The sequence below is a fragment of the Terrapene carolina genome, unplaced genomic scaffold (genome assembly GCF_002925995.2).
Source record: "Terrapene carolina triunguis isolate 2854851 unplaced genomic scaffold, T_m_triunguis-2.0 Scaffold22, whole genome shotgun sequence".
In the NCBI taxonomy this organism is placed as follows: Eukaryota; Metazoa; Chordata; order Testudines; family Emydidae; genus Terrapene; species Terrapene triunguis.
In genome coordinates, this window is record NW_020664373.1 from 9,392,564 (window position 1) to 9,407,801 (window position 15,238).

General features: G+C 39.4%; 1 protein-coding gene across 4 annotated transcripts in view; it reads left to right on the top strand.

The window, feature by feature from the left end:
* LOC113406090 (motile sperm domain-containing protein 2-like) overlaps positions 1-15,238 on the top strand; it is a 58,339-nt gene that overhangs the window by 8,152 nt on the left and 34,949 nt on the right. For all 4 annotated transcript variants that reach the window (XM_026648590.2, XM_026648583.2, XM_026648606.1 and 1 more), the window contains exons 3-5: positions 5,699-5,854; positions 6,779-6,865; positions 9,584-9,738. In XM_026648590.2, the coding sequence (XP_026504375.1) occupies positions 5,699-5,854; positions 6,779-6,865; positions 9,584-9,738 (398 nt within the window). The remainder of the gene's footprint in view (positions 1-5,698; positions 5,855-6,778; positions 6,866-9,583; positions 9,739-15,238) is intronic.

Consider the following 15,238-nt stretch of genomic DNA (forward strand, 5'->3'; position numbering starts at 1 on the left):
GCTTATACATCCAAGGATTGCATTAGCTCTTTTGGCTACAGCTTCTCACTGGCAGCTCATGTTCATCTGGTTGTCAACCATGATTTCTAAGTTCTCTTTAGAGTCCCCTATCTCATAAGTATGGCTTATATTCTTTGTTACAAGTTGTGTGACCTTGGCTCACCTGTCGTTAGATCTAAAGGAAGAAAACGCCATCGTACAAAGGCACAGAATATGGCCAAAGGTTGCTTCAGAGTCTTTGGATAAAACAGCACACTTTGTAGCAAATGCAGTTAGAAAAGATATGCTCTAAGTTCCCCCAAAGCGTGTGAACAAAAGTAGATCTGTTCCCATACAAGGCAGAACTTAAAGTGAGAGAGCCGGTGAAACCCAGAAGAAACCCTGAAGGATTCAAAATCCATTCTTCATTCATCGGATCTGTATCCGTTAATGGTTAAGGCAGGTAAACCGGTTAACAGTTAACATTTTTACATCCCTACAGGAAAGGCATGGACAAATTGGAGAAAGTCCAGAGGAGAACAACAAAAATGATTAAAGGTCTAGAAAACATGATCTATGAGGAAAGATTGAAAAAATTGGGTTTGTTTAGTCTGGAGAAGACTGGGAGGGGACATAATCTTCAAGTACATAAAAGGTTGTTACAAGGAGGAGGGAGGCAAATTGCTCTCATTAATCTTTGAGGACAGGACAAGAAGCAATGGGCTTAAATGTAGCAAGGGAGGTTTAGGTTGGGTATTAGGAAAAACATCCTAACTGTCAGGGTAGTTAAGCACTGGAATAAATCGCCTAGGGAGGCTGTGGAATCTTCATCACTGGAGATTTTTAAGAACAGGTTAGACAAACACCTGTCAAGAGTGTTCTAGTTATTACGTAGTCCTGCCTTTACTTCAGGGGCCTGGACTAGATGACTTTTTGAGGTCCCTTCCAGTTTTATGATTGACAGTTATAAGTGGCCCAGAAACACAGTATTAGGTAGGGATATAAAATGTTAACCGGTAAGCATTAGGCTTACCAGTTAACTGACCTTAACTGTTAACCCCCAGTCATGTGGCACCGGCAGGCCACTGGCTCCCCGGCTACACCTGTCCCTGTCCCTGCCCCACCGGCCGGCCAGCCGACCCCAGTCCCATGTCCAGCTGACTGACCCCAGCCCCCACCTTGCCGGCCAGAGCAACCCCAGCCCCTCTCCCTTTAATCAGTTAACCGTTTAAATGATATTTTAATTGTTTAAACGATTAATTTTTTAACAATATTTACATCCCTAATAGCAAGTAGGGTGCAGATTTATATTAAGATACATCCCATAGAAGTAGATGCATTATGTAAGCTTCTACCTGTCTCAAACAAGTGCTCCTAATCACTCGTTCTCTTGACCATTGTACTCTGAAATACATTTTAAGAGAGCAGAGAACCTGCAAAAGGCAAAGTGGAGTAGTCTGATATTCCAGTTTTAGGACTAGAGCTGACTGCAGGGCCAAGGCATTGTGATTATACCTTGTTTTAAAAAATTATAAAGTGCTCTGCTGCACCTTAACTATAACTTGGTTTGTCAGGATTCAATCTAAATCGTTGGTCAGTAAATCTTGATTTCATCTGACACAGATATCCATGGTTAGCTGTTGGCCAACACAGCCTCCCCTGCACCAAGCGCAGAGGTGAGCAAACTACGGCCCGCGGGACCGTCCTGCCTGGCCCCTGAGCTCCTGGCTGGGCAGCTAGCCCCCGGCCCCTCCCCCACTGTTCCCTCTCCCCCGCAGCCATGCTGCCACGCGGGCAGCGCTCAGGGCGGCGGGGCTGTGTGCTCATGCAGGACAGCGCGGCAGCGTGTCCGGCTTCAGCCGGGAGGTGCGGCTCCAGACATGCTGCTCTGAGCCGCATGGTAAGGGGGCCAGAGGGTCTTGGAGGACAGTCAGGGGGCAGAGGTTTGGGGGGGGCAGGGGATGGGGAACAGGAGGGATTGGATAGGGGTTGGGGTGCCAGGGGGCGGGGGTGTGGATAGGGGGTGGGGCAGTCAGGGGACAGGGAGCAGGGGGGTTAGATGGGTGGCAGGGTCCCGGGGGGCGGCTAGGGTTCTGCGAGTGGGCGGTCAGGGGACGGGGGGGGGAGGGTTGGATGAGTGGGGGGTTCTGAGGGGGGCAGTTGGGGCGGAAAGTGGGAGGGGTCGGATAGGGGGCAGGAGCCAGGCTGTTTGGGGGGCACAGCCCTCCCTACCCAGCCCTCCATACAGTTTCGCACCCTGATGTGGCCCTCAGGCCAAAAAGTTTGCCCACCCCTGACCTAGCGCCTTCAGGGATCCCAATCTCTGCAGGCCCAAGATGTGGGGAAGGTCCTGATCCTGGTGAGGCAGAGCAGAGACCTGGACTAGGACTGTGAGGTGCAGGAAAAGGAGGAGGATGGGCCCCTGCCTTCGGGGGAGGTGATCCTGTTGCAAAATGGCTCCTGCTTGGGGATGTCCCCCCTCCCTGGCTGATAAGTGAGTGAGCAGGTATTGACAGTGGGGCTGCAGGGGGCTCCCTGCACAGCCCCGGGGCCAAAGACAGCAGTGTGGTCTTCCCCTCCGCCAGGTGATCCTGGCTTTGTCCCACCAGGATTGTGGTCTTCTCCCATCTTACTTTGTGCCTGCAGGAATTGGGTGTCACTGCCTGCAGGGAACCCCCTGCAGTACCCACTGTCCCAGTGCTGCTCACTCACTCATGGTTGGGAGTGTGGGAGTTATACTGCAACAGGGTGGCCTCCTCCGTAGCTGTGGCTTGCCCTCCTTTTAATCCTGGAGGGGTGGGGTGGGGTGTCGCTGCTCTGCTATGGTCTGCCCAGCCAAGATCTCAGCTTTTTCTGCATCTTGCACCTGCAGGGACTGGATGTCATTAAAGAATTGTCTGACCCCTCCCCACCACCTTGATTTCCCCCAACTCTGAAAATTCAAGTAGATAAAAATAAAGTAAACAAAGCCCCATAATTTCATTCAACTGAGAAAATTAAAATAAATAAAAATCAATGATATCCATTAAAATAACAAAAACAAATACTGAATTCTGCCAAGCCTAAATATAACTAGGGTACAAAGCTTGTCTAGCAAGAATATTTTACAACTGTGTAGTTTATGGTAATTCTCAATGGTTAAACTGTAGAAAATTTGAGTTAAAAGGCGCATGTTCACATTAACAGTAATAAGAACAGGAGTACTTGTGGCACCTTAGAGACTAACAAATTTATTAGAGCATAAGCTTTCGTGGGCTACATCCGAAGAAGTGGGTTGTAGCCCACGAAAGCTTATGCTCTAATAAACTTGTTAGTCTCTAAGGTGCCACAAGTACTCCTGTTCTTTTTGCGGATACAGACTAACATGGCTGCTACTCTGAAACCTGTCATTAACAGTAATGTACTTGATCTTAAAAAGTAAATGTCACAAGACTGAGAATCTCTCCTTATCACTTCAGCAAAAATTTAGAGGAACTTACAGTGTGTGTGAGTTGTACAAATAACCATGCTAACCCTTCTCTTTTTCTATTTATTGTCCATTCCACAAAATTACTTCTGCATTAGCAGAGTGGACATAAATTAATGGCTATTTGAGACATTCAGCAAATATTAATCAATTTATTTGTTTCGTTATTTTGCAGATAACTTCAGGGTTCAACAAATCATCTTTTGTTGTGTGCTTGTTACCTCTATTTCACCCCTCACTCTAGCATTCTAATCAATAAAAATTAGGATAACTTTCTGATAGGCTTAGGGCCAAATTCTATTTTAGGGTATGTAACCACTGAGTTAAATGGAAATATGTGCAAATAAAACCTTTATGCCACACTACATTATTACAGGTGGAACTGCCTACTGTTAAGGTTGCCTAGCACTTCCTATTATAAAAATAATATATGATCGTGTAATGAAAGGCTATATCATAATGGATACAGACAGTGGAGCCAAATTAAGGTTGTACAGGCAGCCTTAATTCTGGGATTTCCTAACTTCTGAGTGCTTGATTTTGCAAACTTAATAAAGTTCTTTTGACCTAGTGTTTGTGATTTATTTATATATATAATTGATATATTTTATATGTATTTATATATACTCATCAGTATCTACATATAAAAATATCAGCCAACATAATGGTAAAATATCAATTTTGAACTCTCAATTTGGTAAAAATTAAACACGATGTGTTAGGTCTTCAAATCCATATGTGGAGTCTATGTAGTAACAGAAGTCATCCTGGATCATCTAATAAGTTTTACTATTTTTCAATAAACGTTTTCTCTCTTTTTCACCTTTAATGCTCTTAATGGTAGGCTGTTTGAGTTGCTTGCTGCGGAAATAGGGAGCAGTCTTTCCCTCCTCCAGTAATTGAGGTTTAACAAAAGTATTTGAGAAAGGAAACACGTTTTTTAGGTATAATCATATATAGCGGTAGCTTCAGAGAGCAAAACCACAGTAGGAAGTCAACATAAAATCTATGAGCAGCAAAGAGAAATTAAAAAGTTTTTCAGTACACAATAAAGAGAGATGCTCAGAAATCTTTCAGAACCTGCAGAAATATATTTTCTCCATTTTGCTCTTATTCTAAGCACTGTATCTGTGTGTGTGTGTATGTGTATATTTTTTATATATATATATAAAATTAGACAGTCACTGCATCCAAAGAGCTAGAAACCACAACAAGAAGTTAAAAAAATTACTTCTGTTGAACAGTGGCTGACAATAAGGTTAAAGCATATTATCTGGATACCCAACAAAAAAAAATAAATTTTGTTGTGAGGTGCAATTCCATGTTACAAAATAAATTTTCTTTACTACTTTCATTTTATACCATTTTTATGGAAGTCAACATTGATCTAAAAACTGAACCTTCTCATCTGAACAAGTCAACAACAATACCCCCAGGTCATTTTCAAAGGTAGTTGTCTAAAGTTAAGCATCAAAACCCATAATTAGGCACCTAAATCAATAATCTGATTTTCATAAGTATGGAACCCTCCAGCTCCGATTTGACCTTAAAATAATTCCAATAAAATGTCTACCAGTTTGCTTTCTTGTGTAGGAAGGCTTGTGATGTTCTTTGTAATCTAAACCAAAAATTACATATAAGGGGAAAATAATAAGATAAATGTATAACCAATAGGCACTTTGAAATGTATCATTTAATTTTGTTTAATATGATGGTGTAGAGCATAGCTGGGAATGGTAGTCAGTTTTTATATATTTTGCCATTTCTTGAGGGATCATAAATGCCTATAATAAACTAATTTGGAAAATCCAGACATGAACTGATGTGTGCGTGCACTTGCAAATTTTTGAGACTTCCAGACTTTCTAGACTTAGTATTCTATTAGAAACCAGTCAGTCTTTCTGTGTATTTGAGGAAAAAGATCGGAAGAAAATTATCTGCTTGTCATGCGGATACAATTATTTTTGTCAATTTTTGATTTTTATTTAAAGAAAAATACTTACATAATGCATTTCTTTCCAACCCCATGAAATATTATGTCAGTTTCTTAATAAATTCCATTTTTTAATGTAGTCGATAAACATTTTCAATAGCTTACGTTATTCCATGCTTGCTTAAATGTGCTGAAATCTTGAGATCTTTGTATTCCCAGGCAGACTGCTGCCGTAAAACTTGCCTAGTTTCAATTTTGTAATATTTCTGTAGCAAGTGCTGTATGTTTACAACACTAAAAATTTCCATTTTTTAAACTAGATAAATCAGATAAATATGATTCCAGAGATGTGGAAAGATTGCAGCAAGATGATAATTGGATTGAAAATTATTTAATTTGGCGTCATGATGTTGTGGATGATACACTGAAGATGATTGATGAAAGCTTTCAGTGGAGGAAAGAATACATGGTCAACGGTAAGATGTCATTTACTGCTAATTAATATGTTGGTGATGTATGTCAGTTTCTCACTGAATTATACCTAAGGCCCTATATACAGTTTCATTAAGTACCAATGCAAATGGTTATATAAGTTCTTCTTTGTCAAGTTGACATATCGATCACTAGTTGTGCTTTATAATTTGGTGTGGCTGGGTTGTGGGCAGTGGAGTTATGCAATAGCCTACTGGGTCAAAGATAATTTGGAATTTGAAGGGGTTGGGGAGTTTGCTGGACTTCAATTCTTTGTGTGTTCCTCAGGTGCAAACCTCTACGGGAATAAAAGTTCTCCTCCTCTGGTCTGAAAATTATTCAGGAGAAGGTGGTCCATAGCTGGGAAGACGCATGCCCTGCAGGGGTCATAAGCTAATAATTCATTAGCTCCTCTACTACTGAGAGGAAAGCAGAATCTTTTCAGATTAGTAAAACTAATTAAACCTGTGAAATGTGATCATTGCAGTTATTACTGTAATGTCCAGAGGCTCCAATCAAAACAGGGTCCCTTTGTGCTGTATAAACACACAAAGACAGCGCCTGCCCCAAATAGCATACAGTCTAAATTAAGAAAAGTTGCAACAAGTGGGTGTAACAGAGTGGGGATGCAGGAGGGAGGCCAATGCTAACAAAATATTTGTAGGTCTTTTTTCCTCCAGCTATCTATAGCTACTTGGTTTTCTTCTCTCTTCCCACACAGATGCTAACCTTTTTCTAGCTTAGTTTAAAACAAAAAAGAGAAAAAATATTAGTTTGCAAATAGGTTTATCCCTTTATTTTACAATTCATTTATCTCACACATATGAAGATTATTTTGAATATGAAGTTTCTTATTCTGTTTTAAGATTAAATGGTATTTTTTAGTGACTTTTAAACAGCAAAAATAAGGATGCCTGTTTGCTTTGCAGATTTGTCTGAATCTGCCCTTCCAAAATGGTTATTTGAAAATGGTGCTCTTTACCTGCATGGATATGATAAAGAGGGCTACAAGTTATGTAAGTTACATGCACTCTTCTTTTTTCAGTTATCTATTAGTGTTTTTATATATACAATTATACATGTTCATATTGGAGACTGCTAAAATGCTGGAAGTAATTACTTATCAGGAACTACCTTTGTGGAAATAAATGAGGAAATCAAGTGAATTTTCAATGAATATCTGACATAGATCATGGGCAAATGGTTACATTTGCATTTTTCATCATGTATTGTTAAGACCTTCAGCCATGCTCGTTGAGTCCAAGAGTCTTTTACTAGAGAGGAAAAATCTTTAGTATTCATATTTTGTAGCTTGAAATTCAGCTTTCTCATTGTAGCGTTCATGATCCCCAAAAGCTCAATGTTAAGGTTACATTCAGTTTTCCTTCATAAACTTTACCTCCCATCCCAGTTTTGTAATGCAGTTGTAAAGTGTTCCATTAAAATGCAATGTTTTTATCTCTTTTGCTGCGAATATATAGCCATCTACAGGACAGCATATTGTCATTGCAATCATTTGGTACAGCTGTAACACACCATGCTTACACATACTTGAACTGGTGCACAAGTTTTCACATCACTGTTTGAATTGAACTTGTTCTGAGAAAGGCCTTGGCCCTCCATTACAGTTTACTGCCCCTATGCAATAACAGTATAGGCAACAAGCACTGGCATTGCAGATGCAATGGTGTAATTAGTTTTCCCTGTTTAATCCTCCAGTTCTCCTGACCATCTTTCCAGGTTACCTTTGACAGCCCAGAGAACTGTCTGTCATATGGCAAATCCCTTGGTTACCAGCTGCATGCAGGCCCAAGAACGCTCAAAGTACTGTAGTATCCACTCAGGTCTCAGATTTGCCTACCTCCTCCTGCCTCCCCCTCCCCAATCTCATTGAACGTAGCAGCACTTGAAGAGGTATGAACCACTCCTCCTCAACTTGTTTTAAAATAATAAAATAGGGAATGAGGCGGGCGGGGAGGGGGAAACAATTGTTTGTGCTTAATAATAGCACTTAAATGATCCCAGTTACCCATTGAAAAAAGTCAAATTACAAAGGTGATGTGTGAGGTCCCTTTTTTTTGCTCCTATTGTATGTTTGGAAACAATTTTCTATTTATTTAGGTTAGGATGTCTGTATCTTTGCAGTGGAAAAAGATAGAGACTTCATTTAAATGAAAATATAGAATTTTCAAAATGTAGAATATAGCAAAAAAATGCAGTGAGACCTGATTGAAAATAGCAGATGAGCTTTTCTTGTCTCCTCTCTCCCATGTGTGTTGGGGACTTTTTGCAGGGTCAGTTTATTTCAGAAGTGTGTGTATCTCTATGTAAATGTAATTCTAAAAATCTACTTCATCTTTCTGTTCCTGTCAGAGTTACCTAATGACAACAGACAGTGAGAATGTTCAGTGTTGTCATACGGACATGGGATTTATTACTCTGTGCCTCCCACAGATCTCCCACTTCCTCCCGAAAAGGTGTCCAATGAGCATGCTCAGAAAGTATTTTGTAGTTAGTTAGGCTTTATTTCCCCCCAAATCAAATATAGACACTAGTTCTTAGTAAGTGTTCTAAGGTGGATTGATTTAAATCATCCATTTTAATCAATTTTTCCATTTGTACTTCAGTTATTTTCTAAAGAAAGATGCTTCTCATTGGTTGATTATAACATCTTGATTCACAATTAAATAAAGCCATTACACCAAATTTGGTGCACCTTTTTGCTACCTAGCAGGTACCCTATAACTATGTATATTTATTTAAGCAATTTATAGCTCAATATTTTCAGATTCTTATTGTTCATTTTCCATATGTTAGAAAATGATGCATGATATATTGCTTATTTGCTAGATAATTACCTTTTTGCTCATGATTTGTATCAAGTTGTGTTAGGATTGTAACTGGAATTTAAACAAACAGTATATTAATCTTTTATTTAAATGTTTTAAGATATTATAAGTATAGGCTTTAACATATTTTGTGTTAAATTCAGATTTCATTTTAAAGAGGTTTATTTTTTGAAAGAAAAATGTAGTGTAATTTAAAGACAAAAAAATCTAATTTAAATACAAAAAAAAAAATCATAGGTTTTTATCCACCCTGAAGGGGTGGATAAAAACCAAGATGCCAAGATGAAAATTTTAAGAACTGTTGGCAGTTTGCTTCAGAGGTGTGAGCCAAGTTTGGGCGTCAAGAAGTTCTAATTTTGATGCTTGCTCTAAAATGAAAGTTAGAATAGAGAATGCCTCGCAACCTTATCAATAGTGACTGTATCCAGAATCTGGTAAAATTAGTTCTTAGTGTCTGTATGACTATAGACTTTATTCAGGAAACAAATCGTGGTAGATGCAGGTTTTGTGTAGAAGCATTTGGAGAGAGAGAGAGAGAATGTGTGCTCATTTGTTGTTCACTGTACTACTAGCATTCAACTAAAAATATATATATATATATATATATATATATATATATATATATATAAAAAACTATATTTTCCCTTTTGTTCTTCTTCTATACCTTGTGTTCTGTATGAAAATACCAGATTCAAAAAGATCATTATTTTACCACTGTTTCTATAAGAACAGCTGTGAAATGGCTGACAATATAGAAACTGTACATAGCTGTATCGAGGAGTTGGTGGATTTTGTAAGAGGTCACTTAACACTTACCACTAATATGATTCTGGTATTCTGATAAGTTGTTGAAGTTTTTTATATACATATATGTTTTCTTTGTAGTCTGGTTCAGGGTGAAGCTTCATACAAAAGATCCTAAACTGCAGTTTGAAAAAAAGAAGTTTGTAGCCTTTTGGTTAGAGCATTATGCCAGAAGAGAGCATGGGAAGCCTTTAACAGTGGTGTTTGACATGGCTGAAACTGGACTCAGTCACATAGTAAGCATTTTAATTATGATTTCTGTTTAGACTGTATAGCTTAATCGAGCAGGTCCTGTGCAGCACATTAGATCTAAATTATACAGCAAAGTCCTAGAATCTTGATCTCATAACTGCCCCCTTCTCCCAGGCAGTCATGGCAGATGGCTTTTACGCAGCCTGGTGGCAACTAAGGCTTTTTGTTCTGTATTTTCTCTTCCCCTTTTGAACTGAGGCAAAGGTTACTTCATTTACTGGGAGGAGGAAGAGCTACCACAGTCACACTTAACAGCAACTGTCTACCCTACTATACCCTGACTCACTATCTGCCACTGCATCCAAAAATGCCAAATTAGTATGTTAGATTGTTAGTATTTTTGTTGCCTGCAATGAAATGGCACCCACTTACAGCAGTTGTGAATTTGACCCATACAGCCTGCCTCTAGTTACTGACATCAGTCTGTAACTTTCAAGAGCCCCAAATTCACAAAATTATATTTACTAAAGGAGGGGGCTAAAACACACTTACTTAATGTTGAGCCTCTATTTGTAGTGTAGGAATATAAATGTGGCAAAGTATAGATGTTGGGTGTTCTGTAATTTGCTTATGGCCGTGATCTAAAGCTTCAAGTCCATACTGTTTTTTGCATTATACTGAAATGACTATCTATTTCAAGATGAAAATCATGAATTTCATTAAAAGTTTTTTTCATTTTAAAAGGTTGTTCTCCGATAATGTGTATTTCCAACTCAATCTTCAGGATTTCAATTTGCAAAAAGCTACAATGACTAGTTATAAATGATATTTCTTCTCTTGCGTCCTCTGCATATTCCCACCAATGGGGTGTGACAGCGGGGGCAGCCTAGATGTTGGAACCTTCTTGTAGCAGTATGCATTAGAGGGCTCATGTGTTCCTCCTGCCCTTTTCCCTCAGCATTCCTGAACGTTCCGAGGGGGCGTTTTGCTCCTTGCTGCCTCAGTTCTTTCCAACCACAGCAGCAGACAGATGTGAACGGATACAGTTCCCTTCCACTAAAAAAGATTTAGTGCTTTTTAGGGATAGTTTTACTATTAGGTATGGTTCGGATCTATTATAAGTTTAGATTGTTCGTTTAGGATAAATTTTGTTTTATACTTAAATCTTCTATTCTAACTACTGGTTGCATGCAGATCCAAATGTGAAAAGATCAGGTTTTAAAATGTACACATCATTTGCAGTGGTCTTCGTGGCATCAGATTGCTTGCACTCAATTCCTAGCATGCCTGGGTGAGCTTCACTCTCCTTTAAGATGTACGAACTGCAGCACCTTTACCCCATGAGCAAGAAAGAAATGTCAGAATAGGCTACAAGCCTTATTGTTACAAGCAGCTCTGGCTGCAACTCCTGTCTGTTCGAACTCTTCTGAAGGGTCTGAGACTAAGAACAGGAGGCCAGTGTCAACTCTAGATACTTGCAGATCTAAGCAGAAAACAGTTCAGCACAAGACACAAAACTCCTGATCCAAAGCGATCATGTTGTTGATACTAAAATCAGCAGATCCAACATCTACATACTTACTACCGCCACTGGTGGTGGCCTTGTACATAAGAGCCAAACCATGTGAGCGCATCGGCTCTGAATACCCTGGCTCCATTGCATGTGACAAAGCTGGAGATTCTTCACATCTCTTGGAGCAGGATCAAATCTAATAGATACACATGTAACAAGAGTAAAAGCTCTCAGGATAATTTTTGCCCATTCCTTGCTTCAGAGGGTTCCATTGGATTTGAAGAAGCTTTTGGAACCGTTGTTGTCAGTTTGTCTGGGTCCTTTGGTCACGCTTGTGAAGCAAGTGCACATGGAGAAAGAAGAGAGAGACTCCTGTGAGTCACCCTCTTCCTTCGCTGTCTATATAGAAGAATATTCTGTTAGAGGGCTGGATATTTATCTGAAGAGGAAGCCGCCTGTGGTACAAATGGAATATCAGCAGCTAGACCCAGAATTTGATTAATTCTTCTCCTGATGAGAATGTCGGTATAGCTTACAGATTTTCCTAAATAGAATGGTGCCTACGTTAAAGCTCTTATCAGTTACCTTAGAGGAGACTTTTCACCAAGTCTTTGATATTCTCAGCTCTAACTTTGAGTAAAGTCTCTGTGCCAATTTTAGATGGTCTCTGGCAACCAGCAGAATCTATCTGATCTAATCGTGCTTCTTGTCAACTGCTCTCAAAAATGCTGATAAGCTATATCAAATTCCATATGAAAGATTATCTTGCTTCCATATTCTTCCTACTCATAATTTATTGGTAGTAGTTGCAGTGACCAACAGGTCAAGAGGTGGACATTTGCATTCTACGGCCTCTGACAAGGAAGGCAGGAATTTGGAGTTGGTGGGGAGGAAAATGATTGTTTCTTTCCTCACCCTCAGGATGAGAGTGGCAAATTACCAGGCAGTGACGTTGCGGTATCATCAACATTTTGTCCCATAAGTGGTACTGTTTGCAAAGACACTTTCTGAAGACCAGTGCAATATAGTAATTACATTAATACAGATGGATGGAGGGTAGTATAACACACAGTATCCTTTGATGTTTTTGACTTGGTTGTAAGATCGATTGCAGTAGCAATCACATGGTTATGATCTTCCATTCTCCCGCCAGAGACAAAATCTAAAATAGTGCATCTGTTTTGAAGGAGATGGCCTGTTTAATAATAGGAAAGATAAAAATTTGGAGAGAATGAAGGATAAGAATCTTACAACCAAGATCAGTGTGTCTTTTTCAGTCTTGGAGGAAGAATTCCATGACCTGTGTTCAGGTACAATTGAAAGCTTTATACACCATCCTCCTTGTCCTCTTAGGCTCAGAGACATCACTCATGCCATCACAAAGCTTCCTTCGCCTACGTCTGCTGAATGTCAAGCCTGAAGTTTGATAGGAGGATCAAAAGCTGCAAACAAATTGATAACATACTCACCTCCCTACCCTTTGGAAAACTGGTTTTCTTAATTCCTTGATTCATACAGTTTCATCAGTTTGGACAAATGGGTTTTGAGGATAATAAAAAAGTGTTTATGCCCAAGTTTGAAACCTATTCTCCTTGAAAGATCTCCTCCTTTCGTCTCCCCTGCCCCTTTTTCAATATTCAGGGATTTCTCCCTCAACAGTGTGCTAAGATCAGAAATCCAGTATCTGATTCAGGCAGGAGCAATAGAGGAGGTTCCAAGGGAGTTCAGAAATCAGGGATTTTACTCAAACTATTTCACTAATACCAAAGAAGGATGGAGGTTCATCTGATATTACATGTGAGGAAGCTCCACACTTAAGTCAGGAAGTTCTGGTTCTGTATGTTGACTGTAGCCTCATGTTATCCTTCCCTTTCAGCCCTAAATTGGTTTGTAGCTCTCAATCTAAAGGATACATATTTCTAGAAGATCAAATCACTGCAAATATCTCTACTATTGATCATGACTATCTTCAATACAAGGTCTTAACTTTTGGCCTTTCTACCACTTGTAGGGGTTTTACTAAGTTCCTCTTTGTAGTAGGAGCTTGTCTTGAGACAATAGGGTATTTTTGTCTCCCGATACTTAGACAATTGGTTTCTTAAAGCCTCATCAAAGGAGAGCCTTATAAGGGACATACACATTAGATTTTCCCTTTTGGAAGGTTACGACTCTTGATAGATATGGAAAAAAAAACCTTCTCTTTCCTAGTCAAAGATTCCATTCATAGGAGCAGTCCTTGACTCACAAGTAGGCAGAGCATTCCTGTCAATAGAGAGCTTTCTGAAACTACTCTCTACCATATGGCTATTACATCAAAATCCTTCTCAAAAGATCACTTTCTTTCTGCATCTGTTGGGTCTTATGCTCTTGCAACATGCATCGCAACTTATTCCACACTCAGAAAGAGGCCTGTTCAGCATTGGGATGATACAGAACTATGACATACCCAAAGATGACATTTTTCAGGAGGATTTCTATCCCTAAAGAAATTCTTTCATCTCCTGTCACAGTGGACCTACCCAGAGAATGTTCTGAAAGAGGCATGTTTCAATCCCCCAACTCCTTAATTGAAAATCACTTTGGAAGCTTCAAAGACTGATGAGGGAGTGCAACTTGACTATCTCTTAGTTCGGGACCATTGGAGTTACCAAGAAAAGATATTACATATGAGGGTACAGTAATTGAGAACTATCTGTTTAGCTCTCAAATCATTACTACCTCACATCCAGAACAAAGCAATTCAAGTCATAATGGGCAACAAGACAGCAATATATTAACTGAAGAAGCAGGGAGGAGCTCACTTGTTTCAACTGTACAAGGAGATGATCAAGTTATGGGACTGCTGTGTCCACTTCAACATCTACCCAATTGCCTTGCTCTTAGCAGGCAAGGAAGTGACAAAGCTGGCCAACTCAGCAGAGATCTGATGCAGGTGCATTAATGGTCTCTAAAGGACTCAGTAATGTAGGATGTATTGAATGTTTTTGAGGTTTCTGGACATAAGTCTCTTTGCCACAGGCAGAACAAGAAGTGCCCTCTTTTCCAATTGAGAGACGGGAGAGACATTCTCCCAATGTCGGATGTGTTCCTTCTGAATTGGTGGATGGGCCTGTTATGTGTTTTCTCCTCTTTTACACTTTTTTATACAGAGGGTTTTACAAAAATAAGATGTGAGTGGGCCAGGATAATCTCAGTTGCTCCTTCATGTGAGAGACAACAGTAATATACAGACCTTCATCAATTCTCCAAGGGGATCTACATACTTATGCCAGTGATGCCAGGCATACTTCTGCAACAGGACAGGAGGATTTATCACCCGAAGCCTCTTTCGCTACATCTAGTTCCATTGGCTTTAACAGATGTTGAAATATCTTGCACTTTAGACGTGCAGCAAATGTTATGAACATAAGTGATGTAGATTTGTGAAGTGGGTAGCTGGAAAAACATATAAATCCTGTACAGGCACTAATTCATTGTATCCTTGAACATTTACTGCATTCAAAGTCTTTAGACCTGTAGCTACCTTCTCTGAATGCATTTAGCTGCAGTAGCAGCCTATCACATAATTATAGTTTTAAAAAAAAAAAAATTCTTGGCACGTGACACAATTAAAAAAATGTATTGACCAGTAAAGGACACTGTTTTAGTTTGGTCCTGACACAGCTCATGAGCCCTCCTTTGGAACTAATAGCAGATTGCTCTTTATCTTTATGAAACATAGTAAATGGTGAGTCTGTCATGGGACATACAACTTGCTAATCCATCTTGCTGATGTAATGGCTATCATAAAAGCTGTTTTAACAGACCAATAAAATAAAGTTGTACTTGGACCTCATCCTAGATTCCTTCCTAAAGTGGTTGTTGAGTTTCATATTAATCAATCAGTCAGTATGCTGGTTCTCTTTCTGAGACCTCGTGCTCATAAAACATAATCCAAACTACATACTTTAAATGCTATAAAAGTACCTTAGCTTACTATCTAAATAGAACAAGAAAATTTTGACACTCTCCTAAAACTTTTTATATCTTAT